Genomic DNA, 22,297 nt, shown 5'->3' with positions numbered 1-22,297 from the left:
ACTAAATTAAAAGTACAAAATTCCCGGTATTGGGTAGGTACTACTTCTATATATTATCATTTTTAAATGTTCACAATGGGGATAGAAAATGATATCTAAAAATCAATGCAATCGTTATTTAACAATCCTAAATCTTATAAATTAAAACACATAACAGAGCCAATCCAATATTTTATCCGATTTTTATGCCTACAGAATACAAGTGCCAAATATTGCTTTCTGATATACACACACACATCCACATATATATATTACAAAACATGACATTTTTTCATCATAACCAATATATATATATATATATATATATATATATATATATATATAGTGAATGAATGACAAAAGTCTATATTCCAAAGTTCATGATTCATCTTATAATTATTCCTTTAATTCAGTTGACATTTACAATTCTTGAGAGTATCTGTTTTGTAGCAAAAAATCAATCAATATATATACATGTATATATATGCACACATGGTTGGCAGAAATAGGTGTTTTTTAAAAAATAATGAAATATAATATTTTATTGAAAATGAGATCATTTTTTATCAATTTATTCAAAAAGATTTTATAAAGTCAAGTGTGGAATATGATCTCTGGCCCCACCACTTCAATCTTTCATGAAAAACACTCGTCTAGCTAAAACCACTGTCAATAATTTTCCTCACTCTTTATCTGTGCTAAATCAAGACTTGGATTCCATGAACAAAGCTTCTTTCTTAGAACTGCACGACTGTGGAACTCTCTTCCATTTGCCTGCTTCCCAGCTGACTACAACTTGATTGTCTTCAAGTCCAACATAAACAAATTCTTAATGAACCGCCCCTTTAAGTAATCCAGTTTACCAAATTTCTATTACTAACGATTACTACAATATTATCCCATTGACTACCGTACACTCTATAACCCCTATCTTCAAGTGGCCTCCGGGCCTTGATAAATGGTGACTCCTATGTTAAAAAAAATTGTCCCTCATGTGATGCCCATTTTTGATGATGCACCTGCATGAATGCGTTTATGAAAGTTTGCATTCACTCTCTGCAGCAGATTTCTGTCTATTTCTGTAATAACAAGATGAATATCCTCCTTTAATTCTTAAATGTAACATGGCTTTTTTTCTGATAAACACGTTTCTTAACATATCCACACAAGAAAAAATCTATATAGATGAAGCTCTTCCTTGTATAGCGAATGCTAATTCCAAGGGCGGCAGAATGTTTCAGAACAGATTGCTTTGGACTCCTGAGAATAACTTCTTGAACATGTTTAATTGACAACATTTTGTACTTTTTTGTACTGTTTTTTGTAAAGACATGTCATTTTATAATTTGATAATGAATTATTTTGTTTGTTCCAGATAAAAATCTGGAACAAACAAAATGATTCATTATTAAATTATAAAATGACATGTCTTTACAAAAAACAGTACCTATTTGATGTATTTCTAATAATATAGGACTAAGTAATAGCAATTACAAAAACAACTGTTATTTTTGTACCAATATACATATACCAAGTTAGAAATATCCAAAAGTAAGAACAATGGAATTTCAATGAAGCTGTTGATAGTGCTCAATTAAAAGAACAAGATATTATTTTATTCAATTTAGATAAACAAAATTACCATAAGTCGCTACAATAAATTTACTGTTTCAGTCTTAAAAAACATTGTCAGGCAACAATATACCTCTGGTTTTACTCGAAAACAGTCATTTAATAAAACTTAAAACCGAATAGAAAAAAACAGAAAGAAGAGAAAAAGAAAAGAAAAAAGGTTGAAAGACCCTTTTTAAAATTAAACATCTAGACATGTGCGATTTTTAAAGAAAGGAGATGCAGGTTTAATCAGTTATAATAAATGTTTTATTCTCATTTCACTTTTTTAAACTTTCTGTTATTATTAATTATAAAATAAATTACTGAATCATCATCATCAACTATACATTCATATATAAGTTTTACCTAAATTATTAATTTAGAATTTCCAGAGATTTGAAATATGTCAGCATATATCTCATTCTATGCATACAATTTTGTATAATTCCTTGTGTTTTATTGAGTAAATTTTCCTTAGATGTTACTATATGGAAGGATTCCAAAGTACACAAATTATTTTTTCTTTTATTATATATATATATATTTATTTGTTTTTCCTAAAATTGACTATTTCAGTTCTTAACATGTTTTTTTACTTAAAATTAGCAAATATATCTAGCTAAAGAAGTTGAAGATTTATCATGTTCTACAGTTAGTTCAGTATCTTTTTTTTTTAATGTGTTTGGCAGATCCGATGTAAGGCATAGTATTATTTGCAGCAATTACTTCACATTTATATACTACATTTGAAGTTAAGCAGTTTCCACTTAATAGACAATTATTCTTATTTCCACAATTGCAATTATTTTCTGTTATACTATTCAACTTGTGAAACCTTTTGTATTGCCCTGTTGGTGGGGCATTAGAATACACTGACTGCCTCCCTGCACCTGTTGACCGTGGGTGGCAACCCGTAATATCTAAGGATGGGATCCTGGTGGTTGAGCAGATCATGTTCAAGGTCCTATTAGCACATAAGATGCAACACGCCACTTTGTCTCTTACTTGGGTTAAGGGTTACTTGGGTTGAATAGGCCCAATCCAATCAATCAGTTGGTCATGGCTAGCACTAAATCAGACAAACACAAGAAAGTATGCTCACACTCTCCACATTAGACAATAAACTGATTAAGCTTGCTCCAAAATGTTTCCTTCTTAGAAGAGCAGGCCGTTCTGCATCAGAGTCAGTCTCTGGTTGAACATGTTTTTTCAGTGCTAGTTCTTCATCTGTCAGGGATTCAGGTGTTGGTCGATCCGAAGTGTCTGACGGAGCCTCAACGGAGACAGTGTCATTAGACAACGTGTCAGGAGAAATTTCAGTGTCTTGATATTCCGAAGGGGCTTCAGTGTCAAGGGGAGTTGGTCTGTCCTCAGAGATTGTCCGTGGTCCTGGTACATTTCTGGCAGGTGCTAGGTCTCTGAGAGACACATTAGACTTTGTACCGTCTGCGTGTCATACTAGAGCATACCGGGGGTTAACATCTATAAGCTCTACCTCGTCTACCAAGGGACAGTTCTTGGTGTAACATGCATATTGTCTTAGAAACACAGTACCGGATTGATAGAGCCAAGATGGAAGCGAAGCTCCCGCCAAACTCTATCGCTGAAAAGGTAAAAACCTTTCATGTGAGGTGGCATTCGTGGTGGTACACAATATGGATTGTATGGCGTCTAATGCAACAGGAAGGAGATTTTACCAATTATCAATCGAACATCCATTATTTAAGGCAGCCAATTGAACTGTCTTCCAAATAATGCTGTTATATATTTCACATTGGCTGTTATATATTTCACATTGGCTGTTATATATTTCACATTGGCTGTTATATATTTCACATTGGCTGTTATATATTTCACATTGGCTGTTATATATTTCACATTCGCTGTTATATATTTCACATTCGCTGTTATATATTTCACATTGGCTGTTATATATTTCACATTGGCTGTTATCCTTAGTTGTCTGTTTATAGCTACTCTTCGTTCCTGTAGAAATTGTCAAAGCTGCTCTGACATGAAAGAAGCCTCTCTGTCCGAATGTATGTAGGCAGGAACTCCAAAGACAGTGAATAATGAACAGAGGCATTGTATAATTGCAGTAGCCGATATGTCTGAACTAGGGAAGGCAAAAGGAAACCGTGAATATTCGTGGACAACAGTTAATATATATCAGTTTCTTGTTTTGCTTGGTCCTTTAAAATCAAGATTTAGTCTTTCGAACGCTCATGTTACGTTTATTAAAACAGCAGTTCTGAGTGTATAATACTGAGGCTTTATTTCAGCACACGTTCAGCAAGAATTTATAATTCTTTTTACTTCCTCGACCGAGAAAGGCAAGTTTCTATACTTCACAGCATGAACCATTCGAGTAATGCCTGGGTGACAGAGATTGTTATGTAGCATTTGGAGTTTATCCCCGTTTGATGGCGTGCAGCATACTCTTGACAGTGTATCAGCTGTTAAGTTCTCAAAAGAGAAACAAGATCGTTCAATTCTCCACCTCACTATTTTCTCATTCTTTATTTTACTTGTAGTCTTAGAGTTGAACATAAAATCAGCTGATTTTTCCATATTCACATACCAAACCCTCTCAGATGCTACAACTCTCAAAGGTACAGACACCATCAAGACCGGTGCACGCGCTCTCCAGTATGCATGTGGAGAAAATGAGACCCATGCAGATTGCCAAAAAGAGCCAAAATGTATCAATTGCCAAAAAGGCCATAGTGCAAACTCCAAAGAATGCGACAAATGGAAGAAAGAAAAAGAAATTAATAAAATATACCAAAAATATAACCTTCCAAGAAGTTCGCAACCTAGCCAAAAATACAAGATACTCTGAAATAACCAAAAAAAAAAAAGAAAAAATAGCATATCACCGATCCAAATAACCAAAAGCAAACCTATCAAACTGGAAGACATTATGAAATTACTCAATGAAGTAAGGAAACTAATGAAAGAGTTCAATAAAACTATAAAACAAATCAACAACAAAAATAAAGATTACAAAACTGAACAAAACTCTCAAACCAAAACTCAACTTAAAAGACCCACAAAACCCCAAAGTGCTACAACACCCACAGAAACAACCCCTCTCATTAAAAAAAAACAAAAAAAAACAGACACCAAAAAGTGCCCATGAAGGAAAAGGAAACAAACCACCAACTAATAAAGATGCTTAAACCAAAATAAACAGACCATACTCAACTTACAGACCAAGAGACTCAATCCAAAACAAATTTGAGGAAATGGACACAGAAGATCGAAGATCAGACACTAATGACTAACAAAAGTCAAAAACAAATACATAAAATCTAATCATGACCCAAAAAATCATCCACTGGAACTGCTGGGGCCTAAAACCCAACATACATGACCTATGACTTCTTATAACAAACCATCAACCAGCCATCATATGTCTCCAAGAAACCTTTTGAAAAACTGAAGATAAAATGAATGTAAAAACTACAAACAATACAATCACATCCACAATGAGTATCTATACTTATTAGAAATAATATCCCACAAAACAAAATAAATCTAAACACTAATATTCAAGCCATTGCTGCAGCAGCCACACTACACAGAACTATAAATATCTGCACTATCTACATCCCACCCTAGGATCCAGTAAATGAAACAGAGCTGAATAAAATAATAAATCAGTTACCCAAGCCCTTCTTACTGTTAGGTGATTTCAATAGTCACAATAATATATGGGGGTCTGCATACTTGGATAAGAAAGGAAAAATCTTGAAAAAATTATTAACGATAATGACTTGTGTATATTAAACAATAAATCAAACATATACTTTTATCCCGTTTCAGGCACTTACTCAGCACTAGATCTATCATTGTGTGGTGCCACTATCTTCATGGACTACAACTGGAAAGTTCTGGAAGATTCATGAGTTAGCGACCATTTCCCAGTGATTTTAACAAATCGGAATCAAAACTCCATCTCTCCCAATGGAAAATAAAAAAAGCAAATTGGGAGGAATATAAAAAAAATGCCAACAAAAACTCTCAGAGGAGGAAAACCCAAATAAATATATAGAATATTTTTCTAAAACATTACATGAATGTATACCTAAAAGTAGCAGAACTAACAAACAACAAAGACCCTGGTTTAACGATGAATGCCAAAAAGCAATTCACCAACATAAAGCTGCTTTACGAAAATTCAACTCCCTGCCAACAAAATACAATCTAAACTTTTTTAAGTAAAAAAAAGCAATAGCTTGTAAAGTTATCAAAGAAGCAAAAAGGACACCATGGAAAGATTATATAAATATAATAAACTCAAATACAAACAAGTGTGGAACGTGGTAAGGAAAATTTCGGATAAAAGCTTATCCTCCCCTTTGAGTCATCTCCTACAAAACAACATTAAAATAACAGAGACAAAAAATATAGTGAATCTTCTCGCTGAAACTTTTCAAAACAATACCAGTAAAAATTGCAGTCAATAGTTCCAAAAGATAAAACAAGATATAGAAAAAAAGATAAACAAATTAAACTTCAACAAAGAAGAATACAAAAACTATCGTTTTACTAAAAATGAACTCCTAAAAGCCATAAACGAAGCACATAATGCAGCTACCGGTACGAATGAGATACATTATGAGCTTCTGAAACAACTTCCTCCCAAATCAATATCACATCTTTTAAACACATGCAACAAAATAGTTTTCATGAGAAAACTACCAATTAGCTGGAAACCTCCTATCATGATCTCCATCCCTAAGCCAGAGAAAGACAGTTCAGATGCACAAAATTTCAGACCAATTGCATTGACAAGTTGTCTCTGCAAAACATTTGAAAGAATGATAAACGACTGGAAACCAATGGCTCAATTGGCAACCTACAAAGTGGTTTTAGAAACAAAAGAGGAATAATGGACAACATATTCCGATTGGAGACCTTTATCAAAGAAGCTTTCATTAAAAAAGAACATGCAATGGCTATCTTTTTTGATTTAGAAAAGGCATACGATACAACATGGCGACAGGGTATAATAAAAGACCTTTACAACCTTGGATTAAAGGGCAGACTACCCATCCTGATAAAAGATTTTCTATCTGATAGAAGTTTTAAAGTAAGAATCGGACCAACCCTATCAGACACAAAAGCACAGGAAGAAGGAGTCCCACAAGGATGTATTTTATCAGTTACGCTATTTAATATAAAAATTAATAACATTGTAAATTGTCTAAACAATGAGATAAATGGCTCCTTATATGTGGACGACCTTGTAATCTGCCATAGATAAAAAAATATTCATACCTCAGAACGCCAATTACAGATGTGCATAAACAAACTAATACAATGGACCACAGAAAATGGCTTTAAATTTTCTATAACCAAAACTAAATATATCCATTTCTGTAATCATAGAAAAATGCACAATGATCCTACTCTTAACTGAAAAGGAACAAAAATCGAAATATGAGGGGCGTGCAATAAGTAATGCCCCTGACCCACTTCCAATTGTCTGATCTAGTTGAAATTTTGCATGTGCAATGATTTATATCTCTACGGGTTATGTGGCAAATTACAGCTCTGAATTAGTTGTGGTTTCTGTTTTACAGGTGTCTGAACGTAGTCAGGTGTGAAATGGAGCCTGTTGAATGTCGAGCAGTGATCCGTTTTTTGTATTTGAAAGGATGCACACCACAGGAGACTTTTGATGAAATGAAAGAAACTTATGGTGATAATGCCCCATCATATGACCTTGTAAAACACTGGCATCGTGAATTCATACATGGCTATATGTCTGTGGAAACAGCTCCCAGACCTGCTCGCACCCCCCCTGCCTTTCTGCCATTGATGAGGCATCTGTCCGTCAAGTTGAGACTGCCATTTTGGAAGATCGGCGCATTACTCTTCGCCAAATAGCCCAAGATGTCAAGATTAGTACAGAGTCTGTGGAAACTATCATTCATGACCATTTGCATATGCATAAGGTGTCTGCCAGATGGATTCCCATTCCAGAAGCGAGAAGATGTCGAGTGCTCGAGGATGAATTTGGAGATGTGCCAAGAAGATGAGTCAAAGTTTTTCAAAAGACTGATTACACAGGATGAAACCTGGGTCCATCACTATGATCCAGAGATCAAAGCCCAGTCAATGCAGTGGAAGCACTTTGACTCACCACCTCCAAAGAAGGCAAGGGTGCAGCCCCCGCTGGCAAGGTCAGTCATGCTCACAGTCTTCTGGGACCAGGACGGTGTAGTGATGACAGATTTCCTGGCAAAGGGTACCACAATTACAGGAGCCTATTATGCTTCACTTTTGAGGAAATTATGAGAAGCTATCAAAATCAAGAGGTGGGGCAAAATCAGCAAAGGTACCCTCCTCCTGCAGGACAACGCTCTGGTCCACAACTCGCATGTCACCAGATCAGAAGCACAGGCATGTGGTTGTGAAATCCTTCCCCATCCTCCCTACTCTCCTGACCTTGCACCCTCTGACTTTCACCTTTTCCCAGCCATGAAGTTGTTTTTGAAAGGAATGCGTTTCTCAGATGATGCAGCCTTGGTTTCTGAAGTCACGTCGTGGTTGGAGGACCAACCTGGGGTGTTCTACAAAAACAGTCTCCAGAGTTGCATCAAACGATGGGAGAAATGCATAACTCTGGGTGGTTCCTATGTAGAGAAAGACTAATAACTGTGCCAAGTTTCGTTGCTCTACTGCTACGGGAAGTGGGTCAGGAGCATTACACCCCTCGTAGCTGACCAACATAAATTTCTTGGACATTTCTGACAAAAAAACTCTCCCTCATCTCTCACTTAAAATCCTACAACTATTAAGGGTTATAGCAAATACTGAGTGAGGATCAAACTGCTCATCACTCCTAAAATTATATAGAACCCTGATAAGAGCCAAACTAGATTATGGAAGCTTCATATATGGTTTAACAAGAAAAAGTTATCTTAAAACTCTAGATTCTATCCATCACACAGGATTAAGACATGCCTTGGGTGCATTCAAAACCTCCTCAATAGAAAGCTTATATGCTGAAGCCTATGAGTCTTCATTAAAATTGAGACATGAAAAATTAGGCTTACAATATTATCTAAAACTAAAATCAAACCCCAAAAATTCTGCCTATCAATGCACTTTCAATCCCAACTACACACATCTATTTAAACAAAAAGAAAATGCAATTAAACCCTTTGGTCTCTACATGGAAGAAACAATAAAACCACTTACAGAAAACTCAATAGATCAAACCAGCATACACGAGGTAAGTCTTACAGAACTCCCACCCTGGCTGTTAAATCAACCTAAAGTCATACTAGACCTGACAATATATTCTAAATCCAATACTCACCCCTCAGACTATAGATAAAAACTAAACAACATTCTGGATTCTTACCCAAATTGGACACACATTTACACGGATGGTTCCAAAAATCAAAACAAAGTGGGATGTGGCGCTATTTCAGAAAATACTATTTGGCAGAAAAGGTTACCAAATAACTCCTCAATCTATAGTGCAGAAATTACAAATAAAATTGGCTCTAGGTATTATCATCAACCAAAACTCCAAGAAATTCATATTTGTAGACTCATTATCAGTATTTGAATCATTAAAAAATCAAAAATTAAATAATTCCTTCTTAATCAAACTGCTACAAAGGATCCATTCTATCATGCAACACAAAACTTTCTTTTTTTTTGTTGGATGGTCACTATGGTTTCCGTGGAAATGAAAAAGCTGACATGGCAGCCAAAAATTCACTAAAACTTCAAGTAAGTGACATAAAGGTCCTATAAATAGACTACAAACCTTCAATAAATAATTTTATTACAAAGAAATGACAAGAAAACTGGAACAATTGCCAAAACAACAAACTCTTCCAAATTATGCCTATATTAAAAAAAAAACTACTAAATTAAAAAAAATCATGTAAAGAAGTAGTCTTATCACATATCCGTATAGGACACGCATACATAACTCGCTCCTTCATACTAAAAAGTGAAGAACCTCCCATGTCACAAACCTTATATAGTGAAACACTTTTTACTTGACTGCTATGATCTCACACAAATTTGTCAACACTACTACAAGACCACAAACTTAAAAGAACTCTTTGATAAAGAAAATCCTAAAACCATTCTAAATTTCTTAAAAAGAGCAAATCTTTACCATAAAATAAAAATACCATCAAATAACAAACTATACCAAAACATTGCTTGAATATACCCAGCGAAAATTGACTCTGAAAGTATCTAAAAATTTAAATCTTATATACAGCCTTAAATGACCCAAAGAAGATCAGTATGCTGGTTAAACAAACAAACAAAAAAATCTTTTGTATTTTAGTGTTATTATATGCTATTATAGATTTTGTTAGCTTTTTAGTAGTGGAGAATAATAGTTTAATAGTATTTTTATTAAAGAGTTTACCCAATTTACTATCTTTAGAAAAGTTCTTATTAATGATACTATAAAAGATTTTTGGAATATTCAAGAGAATATGCTTACTATAAGGTGAATTAAACCACATTTTGGATTGTTTCCTATTTTTATTTGTTTTATTGCTTGTATTAAGTGGTCTAGAATTATTATATAAAGCTTAATTAATTGCCCAATTGGATAAAATTTTATGTATATATATTTTTCATAAAGTTAATTAAGATTATTGATATTAAAACTTCTTAATAAACTCAGTTATGCATATGTGTGTGACTTCAAGAAGAATAACTAATCTGCATGTTCTTTTAAAAATTAATTCAATATTCGAGTTTTGTTTTCTTTTTTTAAATAATTCATTTCATTTAACACAAAATTCTATTAAAGCATATTTTCTATGAGGGATATTCCAAAAGTAATGCCTCCTATTTTTATTCCACCCAACTAAATCAGAGAGCATTGTTATGATGACTGAACATATACATTCGTGACCTGAAAGTTTCATCCCTCTGTTGCAGATATTGATGGTGTGAGACTCTAAGAAAACAACCCCTGTCATGGACATGCATCAGAAGCAGAAATGCATTATTGAATTCTTCCATGCAGAAAAAACTGAACTGATCAATATTCGAACGTTTATAAAGCCAATAGAGTTGATGTCAGCACATATTGGTTTGTTGATTTCAGAATGACAACAGTGATGTGAGCAACAAAGAGCACACGGGACTTTTATGATGACGTCATCAAAAGAGGCTAAAGTTCATGTGGAATGGTGACTATGTAGAAAAATAAATTCTGGAACACAAGAGGTTGCTTATTTCAATAGTACCACTCATGTCTTTGTAGCTCTTCAACGTTTTAGTTTTTGAGTTATAAAATGTGTGATTGCATAAAGTTTGAGGTGAAGAATTGAAACACACACACACATATATATTTGTGTATATATATATATATATATATATATATATATATATATATATATATATATGAGCAAACAGTTAATAAAATATGTTAAAAAACACTTTGAAATGAGTAAAAACATATTTAATCTGAAAAGGAAACACCAGATAAATGGATAGTCCTTAATCCGCGGAGTTTCGAAGAAATACTTTCCTTCTCATTAGAGGGTAGGAATTAGCAAAATGCGGGATCGGATTTTGCATGCAGAAGTATTTGATGAAACAACAAGTAAGTCAAAGATCTTTAAAAAATAATAATAATAATAGATATTTATGTCTCGGAAGTAGAGTGAAAAGCACATCTTATCTTTCTTTTATTAATATTATTGGAATCTTTTCTTTTTTTCCCTTGTACACATTTTTGTGAATTATTCCATGGATTTCTGCCTTTGGATTATTATGGACCATCTTCTTCCATTTACGGGATCTCCTTGGATTTTACTTGTACAAATTGAAATTCTTTTAACTTTTTTGAAGTTTTACATTTGGATTTTACCGTCACTGGATTTTTTATCTTCCACCAGACTATCCATTCGTGTGTAATCACCTTTGTGTGTGTTTCAATTCTTCACCTCAAAAATATATATATATATATGTGTGTGTGTGTGTGTGTGTGTGTATATATATATATGTATGTAGGGGATCACATATATAATAAGGATTCTTAAAATGGAGACTTTTTGATATAAAAAAGCTCAACATACAGGTGGAGCTTAGATACAAGAGGCAAAGATATTGATAATAGAAAAACATATACACATTATTTATTGATCAATTTGAAACAAGGGAATACATAATAATGTGTAGGGATTATGAAAGCTCTTTATATCAGAAGAGAAGGGAAAAAGGTGCTAGGTAAAAAGATATTCAATTATTGTGTCCTTGTAAACGTACTTAAAGGAATAAATTGTAAGATGGTTAACATCTTGAAATTTGGAATATAGACTATTGTCATTTATTTGTTATATGCTCTGTAATTACATTGAGCTCCATAAATTAAAGTATTGGTATGAATAAAAAGTGAAATGCAATTGCTAAAAAAAACATATTTCCACAGGTATATATATATATATATATATATATATATATATATATATATATATATATATATATATATATATATATATATATATACACAGGGTGCCCCACAAGTTGCACATTATACACTAAGTCTCATCCCCCTTCTTGACTTTTTCTATTAGGAATATTTTAAATCTGTTGTGTACCAGAACTGTGCATGCACTCTTAATGTTTTCAAAGATGCAATAACAACTAGATGTCAAAGGATCAACTCTGAAACGCATCAGAAGAGTTGAAAAGAGAATTAATACATGGTTCAATGAAGTGTTGAACAATTTGAGCATCTATTAAGCTAATGATTAATGAAATAAGTTTTTTTTAAAACCTAGATTGTACGCAACTTCTGGAACATCCTGCACACACACATATATATATATATATATATATATATATATATATTAATTATATTCTAGTTTCCTTTTCTATCAGAAAAAAAGCAACAAATTTTCATTGTTTTGAGTTACATTTTTTTTTTGTTTTTTTTTAAATTCTTTAATTCTTATTTTAAAATCTAAAGTGGTAAAATGTTTTTTTTTAATACTTTTGTGTGCATCACAATTTATTGTTCTGCAGTCTTCTGTCTCTACACAACCAGTACACTCCGATGATGTTGAGGGTTCTTGTTTTGGGAGCCTGACCCTGCGCAAAAAAGATGGGGACACAAGAGTGCGCAAATCTGTCAAAGTGCTTGATGAAACAGTGTCAGAACACACGGAAGAGGTTTTTGATGAAACTTTAGGCAAAAATGTTTTGAAGACGTTCAAATTTATAGAAAAAACTTTAGAACATGAGGTAGGCCATCCCATCTGCCCTGATTTTGTTTAGCATGGCAAGTGGGTTGGTTGATCGGCTGTTTTTTATTTCATTATTTCTTTTATTTGGTTAGCTGGTGCTTCTTTTGTTGTCTCCTCTTTCTTCTTTTAAACAATTTTTTGTTTACTTTATTTATGTGTTGTTTTAGACTTCTATGTGGACCATGTTTGCATGAAGCACTCAAAACTAGAAGAAAAATGAAAAGCTCAACACTTTGTTCAACGCCAGTTTTTTAAAATAAACATTTAATCTGATGAACTTATGAAGAGTGAAAAGTTTAATTTGATTTTATATGATTTTCATTATATACCAGGAATAGGCAATTAATTTTTATATGATTTTCATTATATACCAGGAATAGGCAATTAATTTTCCTTAGGGGCTATATGAGAAAGTGGGACAGTTATTAAGGATTAGAAAATAGATTTAACTTGTTAATATCTATAATTATTCTTTTTGTAAATAGTATATTTAACATTGAAATGATGAAAAATGTGTAAACAATAATAATATAAATATTCAGTAAATATTAATGAACACATTTTTGAAAGTTCACAATTTTGTGGGAATTATAAAATTAGCATAAAAAAATAAAGATTAAACTCCACCATACAAATGCAGTTATACGGCCTTCACTTCTTTCATACTTTCATACAAATGGAAGAGCAAGAGGCAATATTTTATGAAATCTGATCACTTCACACTCTGTTTTTCATCTTCCTCATCATTATTGTGTATCAATATTTAAGTGGGTTGTTTTCTTATATAATTGATAAGCATAGTCAGTTGTTGGTAACCATAAACGCCCCTCCCCCATTATATGGATTACATGATCAATCCATTGCACCCAAATATATCGGTCCAGTCAACCACAGCTCCAGTCCTATCTAATTTGGAAATAATTTTCAGATAAAACTCTGCCATCTCTACCGAAATAACTTATGGTTGAAAAGCAACATTTTTTCTTTTTGATGAAATCACTCCTAATATTCTGTTCACATAAAACTCTATTCTTCATCTTCTGTTATTGTGTATCATATTTTAAGTGATTGATTCTCCTTGCAAGCAAACTATTAATAAGCATAGATGTTCAACATCAGTCATGCACGTTAAATGAATTGTAGTGAACTATATTATTATATTACCAATAACAAATGAATATTGGCTAGTTAGAAACAAAGTTTGATTAGTCAACTTAAAAACGATTTGCATTTTATTTGCAAAAAACAATAAAATAACTTAAAGTGGCAAACAAACTGCCACTAGCGTATTAAGTTAAAATAGCGGAATAAACAATTCAGCAACATCACCCATCAACGACAACAATATATTCCCCCTTACTTACTATAATCAATGTTTAAACATTTTGACTCTTTAATTTTTCTTATAAATCGTGCTGCTAGATGGAAATATGGTCCTTCTTACCATGATTGTTTAAGCCATTATGCTCTCTGGTGTCTTTAAATCTCTGGAAATTTTGAACAGAGACCCGCACTAAAACATATAAATAATGTAAATAACAACACTGCAAAATCTCAGTCATATATTTTTATTTTTATTTTGTTCATTTTTGTTTTGTTTGCTAGCAATTTTTATTTTTCACTACCCGGCATTTCCCAAAATTCAATATTAGCATAATGTTTATGTTTTATTTATTTATTTTTTGTTGTGTTATCATTTTGTGTTTCTTATATTTTGTTATGAGGAGAGGAGAAGACGAGTTCATAGCTTCAATGTTCTGTATGTTTGTTAATTTTTTGTTATTTTTTTCATTTGAGAATATGATGTTTTGACAGAAGCATTAAACCTTTTCTGTCATCTGATGAGAGTTGGTTGGTTATTGTTATAACTAATTGAATCAAAACATGATTTCAATTGTGTAGCAATATTAAAATAATGATTATTTGGCTATCATCAGGCATGTCGGTTGTTGTTTAGAAAAGAAAGGAGAAAAGTTACTGGCTCCATAGATATTTTCGTATTTCTGTGAGTCAGTCTCCACTTTTTGGTCATTGTTTCGAATCTGTGAGATAAAAATTGGTTGACTAAGGGGAGGCAATAAAGATTGACAGGAGAATTATTTCCCTTCCATTGCTGAAATTTTAAGGGTGTACAATATTTGTTTTTTTTTCTACAATTATAGGCTCCCAAATGTTACTAAATTCCAGGCTTGGTTTGCTTAATAATTTTTATTTTTTTAGCATATGTGCTGGCTCCTAAAGTCGCCTGACTCTCCACCTTGCATCCCTGTCAATTATTTTGATCTCGTTCCACAAAGGGAAGTATATACCTTTTTCTTTCCATATGTGACCATCTAGTTCTGACTTTTAGACATCTCTCCATGTTATCGCTTTACGGTGTTCTTCTAGCCTTACTTTTATGGGGCATCCAGTCTCACCTTTGTATGGTTTTTTGCATTTGCAGAAACCTCATTTACACAATTTTTTGTCATGAGACCTTTGGTTGGGGATTTGACTCTAACTAGGTTTTTTTTTTGGCAGTCAAATAACTCTTGAATATTGTTACAACACTGTGCCAAAACAATATGTAGCGTAAACAACACATATCAGGAGGAGTTAGGCAACTTAAGAATAACCCTCCATCAAAATGACGACCCAGAGAGTGTTACATCTATTCTGAAAAACCTAGAAAAAACACCAAAAGACAATACCCCAAAACTTGCTACAGTGTGTACAACATACACAAAGGGCCTGTCCTAAAAATTTAAAAAACATGCAGTCCATATGACATCAGAAAAATATTAAAGAGTGATTCGACTGCAAAAAAACAAAACCAAAAAAAACTAATATAAGTCAAGCCCCCGACCAAAAATCTCATGACAAAAAATTGTGTATATGAGATTTCCTACAAATGTGGATGGGTCGCTCGCCCCTTAAAGGTAGGGTTAGAAAGAAACCATAAAGCTGGGATGTGGGGCAAGGTCGAAAGTCGAGACTAGCTGATCACATGTGGAAAGAAATAGGTACACAATTCCCTTGACAGGGATGCAAGGTGGAGAGTCAGGCGACTCTAGGAGCAGCACATATGTTAAAAAAATAAAAATTATTAAGCAAACAAAGCCTGGAATTTAGTAACATTTGGGAGCCTCTAATTGTAGAAAAAAACAAATATTGTACACCTTTAAAATTTCAGCAATGTAAGAGAGATAATCCCCCTGTCGATCTTTATTATAGTTGGCTCCCCTTTGCCAACCAATTTTTTTTTTTGTCTTATAGATCATAAACAATGACCAAAAAGTGGAGAATGACTCACAGAAATACAAAAATATATATGTAACTTCTCCTTTCTTTTACAAACAACAACCGACATGCCTGATGAAGGTCGAAGGACAATCCAACCGAAACGTTGCACAAATAACACTCAAGATGAGAATAATAGTCCGATCAATACAAGTAATATAAACAGTCAGCCCTCATCTAAAGAATTCTGAACTTTAATGTTTATTTAGATATAAATAAAGGTACACCTTACTCTTTATTATTGTACACTATTATATAAATCTCATTAAATTCATTAGTTTTATCTTTTAATATTCTTAACCCGAAATAATATATAACAAGTTTCAATTGTATCATTATCAAAAGAAATTTAGACATGATGGATAATAATGAGTTATGGCAAAAAAGGAAAGAAAAGAAAACCTTTCTGATTGTTTTATGTTATGAACATGACAACGAAATAGAGTTTCTGTAAATTGAGATAGCCAACCTTTAATATTCAATCCACTTTTTTGGAGAAACAAGTTGAGATAAAATTTTACAATGCTTCAAATTATGTTTGACAAAATCTGTCCTATGATATCTTGGTCCTTTATTTCTCTTGGTATTTTATAGAAAATGCAGCATGGAAATTTTTTTCTCTTTTCATCAATTGGCTTTTATAATTTAGATACAGTTTTAGTAGTAGTAGTTGTACTAGTAGTACAAATTCGATTTTCATTTGGAACAAATTCCAAAAATCTCCTGAAAACGAACTTAATTCAAGGGAAACAATACTAGAACATAAAGCTAATATTTATGTACTTTTGATTTATTAAGATTTTGGTATGCATGCTGTTGAAATGCACCAACTCGACAGATTTTAATGGCATTGGCTATCCCTGTCATATTAATAAAATTATGAGACTATGTGTATGTGCGTGTATTTCTCATATCAATGTAACTTTGCTAATTGGATAATCATTTTATTGATTTAAAAATAAGTTAATTACAAAATCACCACATAGCATTTCAGTTGCTTCATAAACAAGTCAGCCATTTCAACATTTTGTTAATGGTTGAAAATAAAAAGGAATTACTTTCTGGTGCTTTGAAATCTGAAAGTAGTTCAACTGTCAAATAAATTGGTTTTTAAATTCTTAGCAAATTTTTATGTATTAAAAGATTGAAAGCTTTGGAAGCTATTTACATTCAATGATTTTATAAATAGAAATTAAAACCACATAACTTTTATGAAATTAGTTATAGTTTTTATAACAATATAATCTATACAATAAAATAAAGTCGTTTTCTCCTAAGACTTCAGACATTATACAAAAATTACTTCACAAACTAAATGGTTCATAACTTAAAAAGTTTGCAAAAAAATGTTTTCAATAATTATAACAATAAAACATTTTTTAAAAAAACATGCAGAGGGACTATTTTGAGTCATCACCGGTTCTGGTAACAGTTACATGCAAAACACAAGAAGACGTTAGTCGACTATAATCCCATTTCTTTTTTTATTCATAAAAAGAAACAATGTTTATGACTAGAAATCAGTTTTTCTAATTGATTTTTTTGTTTATTTTAGCCTCTATTCTTTTGCTTTATTTTTATTTATTTCTCCTTTATGATTTGCTTTTTTTGTTTTATTCCATTCCCTCTATCCATTTGCAATTGTCTTCCTTGGGGAATATTTATGGTTTACTCTCTGGGCTTTAGTTGGTTTCTTTCCAGGTTGATGTTTATTTTTGTTTTGTTTTTTCAATGGTGAAAATTTTGTGATATTTTATTTAAAATTTGTATTTTTGAGGGTATTATTTCTTAAATGTTTTTATATCATTTGGTGACATTACTATTTTATGTTAAGAATGGCATATATTCTTGTGTTGTTTATGTTATTAAAGAAATTTATTTTTAATATGAAAAATAATTTGACTTAAGCCAAACAAATTTCTTAATTTTTTATTAAATTATAAACGTGTTCCACAGATGCTCAGATAAAACGAAAATAATGAAAATTAAAACATATGTAAAAAGAGGAGTCTCTAATTCAGAGACAATTCCAGAATTAGTTATCCAGTTGGAGAAAAACAATGATAAAAAACAATTTCTGCTTACTTGAAATAAGACTGAAAAGAAAAACATACAATAAAAATGAAAAGTGTCTTTCATAAAAATATCTTCAAAGTTTATTTAGTACTTGTACGGAATTTGAACCAGACGTAACTAACCATTCACTCGGCTTTGCTCAGAACATGATGTCATGCGCTCTGGTTTGACTGTAATCTGATGTAAAACGTAATCAATGCACAGCAAAGGAGCAGACGATATTGGAAGAAAAAAAAATCAATAAATTAAGTAAACAACATACCCTCAAACGGCAGACCCTAACAACTTTTTACAAGATGAATATCTTCACCTTGGATCAACAGTTGCAGATGCTGGAAGATGTTGTTTCATATTGACAAACAAAATGATTAATCTCTGCAAAGAAAAATTGCGCATCTTATAGTGAGAGGTGCATCATCGCCAAAAGAGAATCCGTTAAGGATGGATGTGACTAGAGGTGTACCAGGAAGAAATGCCGGTAATAAACATTGATAAGGACTGACACGTTTTTTTCACCATGCCAAACTGAAAATCTCGATCTTTTTAAGTTTCTGTAGAGACAGGAATTTGGTAACCGATTACTAGCCAGCATCCCATTAATGAGACATTCTACCTAATCCTAAGGGAATATCACAGCTCGTCTTAATTTAATTTATTAAAAAAATATTTTTTTAAAAACGGTTGTCCAGCTCCATCCTACAGGAAAAAAATTGTTCATGAAAAGAAAAAAAAACAACAAAAGAAAAGCTTACTTTACATTAGTTTTTTTTTTTTTTTTTACATTTTTTTTTTTTTAACATTTTTTTTTTTTTTTTTACATTTTTTTTAAATGAAAAAAATACATGGAAAACATATAAATAATTTTTTTTTAAAAACGTTTGTTAAAAAAATATGAAAAATACACTAAAAAAATTGGTTTTCTTATTAATAATGGACGAAAAAAATACATCTTGTTTCATTTTTTTCACTTAAAAAAGAGAAATTGTTGTGCTGGGTCATTGTTTTTTTTTATTTTCGTTTTTTTTTTTTTCGTGATTTTCTTATATTTAAATGATTTCTCCAGTGTTTTCCTTGAGTACCATTGTTACACTTTGATAATTGGCAGTGCTACATTCAAATTCTGCACAAGTAACTAAATTTTTATTGAAATGATCCCTCATTTCTAAGACATTCTAACTTTTTGGGACAAGTAGCTAATCTTTAATATCTGTCTAACAATGTCGTAAAACTGCACAAAATATCTGTCTCACAATGTCGTAAAACTGCACATAATATCTGTCTCACAATGTCGTAAAACTGCACAAAATCACCTTAAAAAATAAAACTCTCCTTGGAGTTTTAAGATTCAACACTCCAAGCTCCAGTGTCGGGAACCACACCTCACAAATTCTACACACAATGTAGCCAACAAATACTTTGGACTCTACAAACAGTTGACACTTCACTGAAAAGAACCAGTTAAGTTTAAGTTTACTAAACTCTCACCTCAATAACCTCCCCTTGATCCCAACAAAGAACAAAGGAGATATAGGGCTCGAAATCCTAAAAGTTTTTAAGAGACTGGCACCAATTAAGTATAGAAAGTATGTACTTTAAAAGTACCAAGGTTACTCTGAACTTTTTCTTGGAAGGAGCTGCAACAAGCCAAACTCTTGTCCCTCTTCCACTGATCTCTATTAGTGGTATGTGCTTTGTATAATGGATCATATCTGGTCCGAAACTACGAACATCTCAATAAAGATACATTAATTGGTCAGTGGTAATGTATCTGTTTGAATTAACTATGCGATATTGTGCTACACACTGCATAAACATTGCAAATTAAATGGTCTAATAGGTCATAGACACCTTAGAGAAATAACTCATTCCTCTTTCCTGATTGGTTTCTGAAACATGAGAAAGAAAGTAAATTTCAACTTGCAAACTTAGGACTTTCTTAAAAAATGTCACCAAACTATACTGTTTGTATGTCGACCAACTACTTTTATCCAGTCTTCAAAAATGCATTCATACATTACTGCAGAATATTTTTGATTGCTTTGAAATATTTTGACATCTGACCTTGTATTGTAATAACTAAACATTCCAGAGTATTCCTGAATACAGAGTATTCCTGAATATTTTCATAAAAGTTTTTGTATTTTCAAATATTCCTGTTTCTTTCAAACAATCGAATTCACAGAAAACATTTTGTGATTCCAGTAATCAGGAATGTCCCAGCTATTTCTTTAAGGTGTCTATGATATCTAGTATATATATATATGTTTCATTGTATAAAACTGACAACAAACTTGAAGAGTTCCTTGTCAGTTTTATATTAACAAACATGTCTACAAAAAGTTTTCTGGCTAACTATAAGATGTAACATGCAGCTACAGCTGAGATTGAACACACTACACAAGTTTGTCATGTAATTCAAATCTTGTTCGTAGCTGAATACTTGATGCATTGCCAGGGCTATCAAGAGTATTTTTTATCATGACGCCATCACTAGATGGGTTGCCTACGACGGCTTAAGAGAGGCCAATCTAACCTCGAGAGAAGGATAGATTGCGCCAGTTTCCCAACCTAGTATTTTACCTGATGGTAAATATATAAGGGTGTGTCAAAAGGTTTGCATGCTTAGCATGCAGTGCATATGTAAATGACTAAGGTAGTTTAAAACGTTTTTGCTGCGGTTTATAGTACGGTGCTAATTGATGCATTGACAACTTGTGTATTTCATGCATGATTTGAAAACTTTGCAGATGAATGGACACCATAGTCTGATTCAGGAACTTATGCTTTATAAGTTTAAACTGGAGAATATAAGACCAGCTTAACATTTCATAGCCGTTATTTGTCCCCTTCATGATTTCAACAACAGCATTGAAAACTGTTAAATGATGCCAAAATATTACAAAACTTTTGACTTGCCATTGAATGTGCATGTACACATATAGTCATCCACATGCCATATTTTACTTCCAATTTCAACATGTGGCAAGTGTTTCAAGTTGAGATTTAAAACATAACTGTTTGGTAAGCTGTTGGAACATACAATATTTATGCTATTATGCTCACTACAAAGTAAGTTAAAATGTAGTGTGTGTGTGTGTGTAAGATTATGACTTCCTGGTAGCTTGATCACCGTAGATCGTCTTAATAACATTTATGCCTGTATTTGGCTTTATCTCTATATAAATAAAATGAACTCATTTTTCCCGTGTGAGTTTAACCTTAATAGGATTACAACTCACGACATTACATTCAAATGTAATGTCCCCACAATTCAGCACAGGATCTGAGGCCTACTACCCTTACAGTTCCTTGATATTCGTACATTTCTATATTTTTTCCGGTGAGAGTTCACTGCCACAATTGGTTAGAATCAATGGAAGTTGTAAAATCTTTTCTCTCTATTCGATTCATACTTGCCTGCGACCACTTAACACCACTGTGGATACGTCCACAGGAGAATATACGAGGAAGACCGGTTTGAGTTCTTAGTTGCTTAAAAAATATGGATTGGCATTTACATTCCAGTTATTCTGTGGGTTACTTGTGCTATTTTATAAATTTCTTCTTTTTTTTCTTCCCTTTATAGTTTTTCACTTTTTGTAGGGGGGGGGCGATTCAAAGGATTACTTAAAGGAAACGAACTAACATTGGATTCCAGTTTTTACAAGAAACTTTAAGTCAGCCGCCAGCGTTCTTCAAATCTTGCAATGATTAGTCGCTTTAATATTTTATTTACTGTCTTTATACTTCTATTATGTTTGCACTGATTTCATACGTGATAATGGGGGGGGGGAGCTGACTTCCTATTTTCGGATTAGTTACTTATTCATTATTTATTTCTATACATTGCATTTCTGAGAGTTTCATTAGCACAATTACTACTACGCTATCAATATTGGAATCAGACAACAATCAAATTGGCTAACAGCGACAACAAAGAAAAAAAATACAAAAAAAAGAAACCAAAACAAACCAACATTAAAGATAAATAAAAAACACGGTCAGTTTTCTGGTTTTATTTATTCATTTTTTTTCTTTTTCATTGAAACAAAGAAAAATAAATGAATAAAATCTAATAAACATATTTTCATTAT

At 32.3% G+C, this 22,297-nt stretch overlaps 1 protein-coding gene across 23 annotated transcripts in view; it reads left to right on the top strand.

Moving 5' to 3' along the window:
• Positions 1–22,297, top strand: part of LOC145279892 (protein scribble homolog) — a 772,271-nt gene that overhangs the window by 736,346 nt on the left and 13,628 nt on the right. For 19 of the 23 annotated variants that reach the window (XM_080131386.1, XM_080131379.1, XM_080131375.1 and 16 more), the window contains one exon: positions 12,628–12,846. The exons of 3 other annotated variants lie outside the window; for them this stretch is intronic. In XM_080131386.1, coding sequence (XP_079987512.1) covers positions 12,628–12,846 — 219 coding nt within the window. Of the gene's footprint in view, positions 1–5,421; positions 6,005–12,627; positions 12,847–22,297 lie in introns of those variants that run through there. One more of the 23 variants, XM_080131388.1, reaches the window with a different exon arrangement.

The sequence above is a fragment of the Euprymna scolopes genome, chromosome 7 (genome assembly GCF_053919585.1).
Source record: "Euprymna scolopes isolate OS-2025 chromosome 7, ASM5391958v1, whole genome shotgun sequence".
Taxonomy (NCBI): Eukaryota; Metazoa; Mollusca; class Cephalopoda; order Sepiida; family Sepiolidae; genus Euprymna; species Euprymna scolopes.
This window is presented reverse-complemented; position numbering and strand designations above follow the sequence as displayed.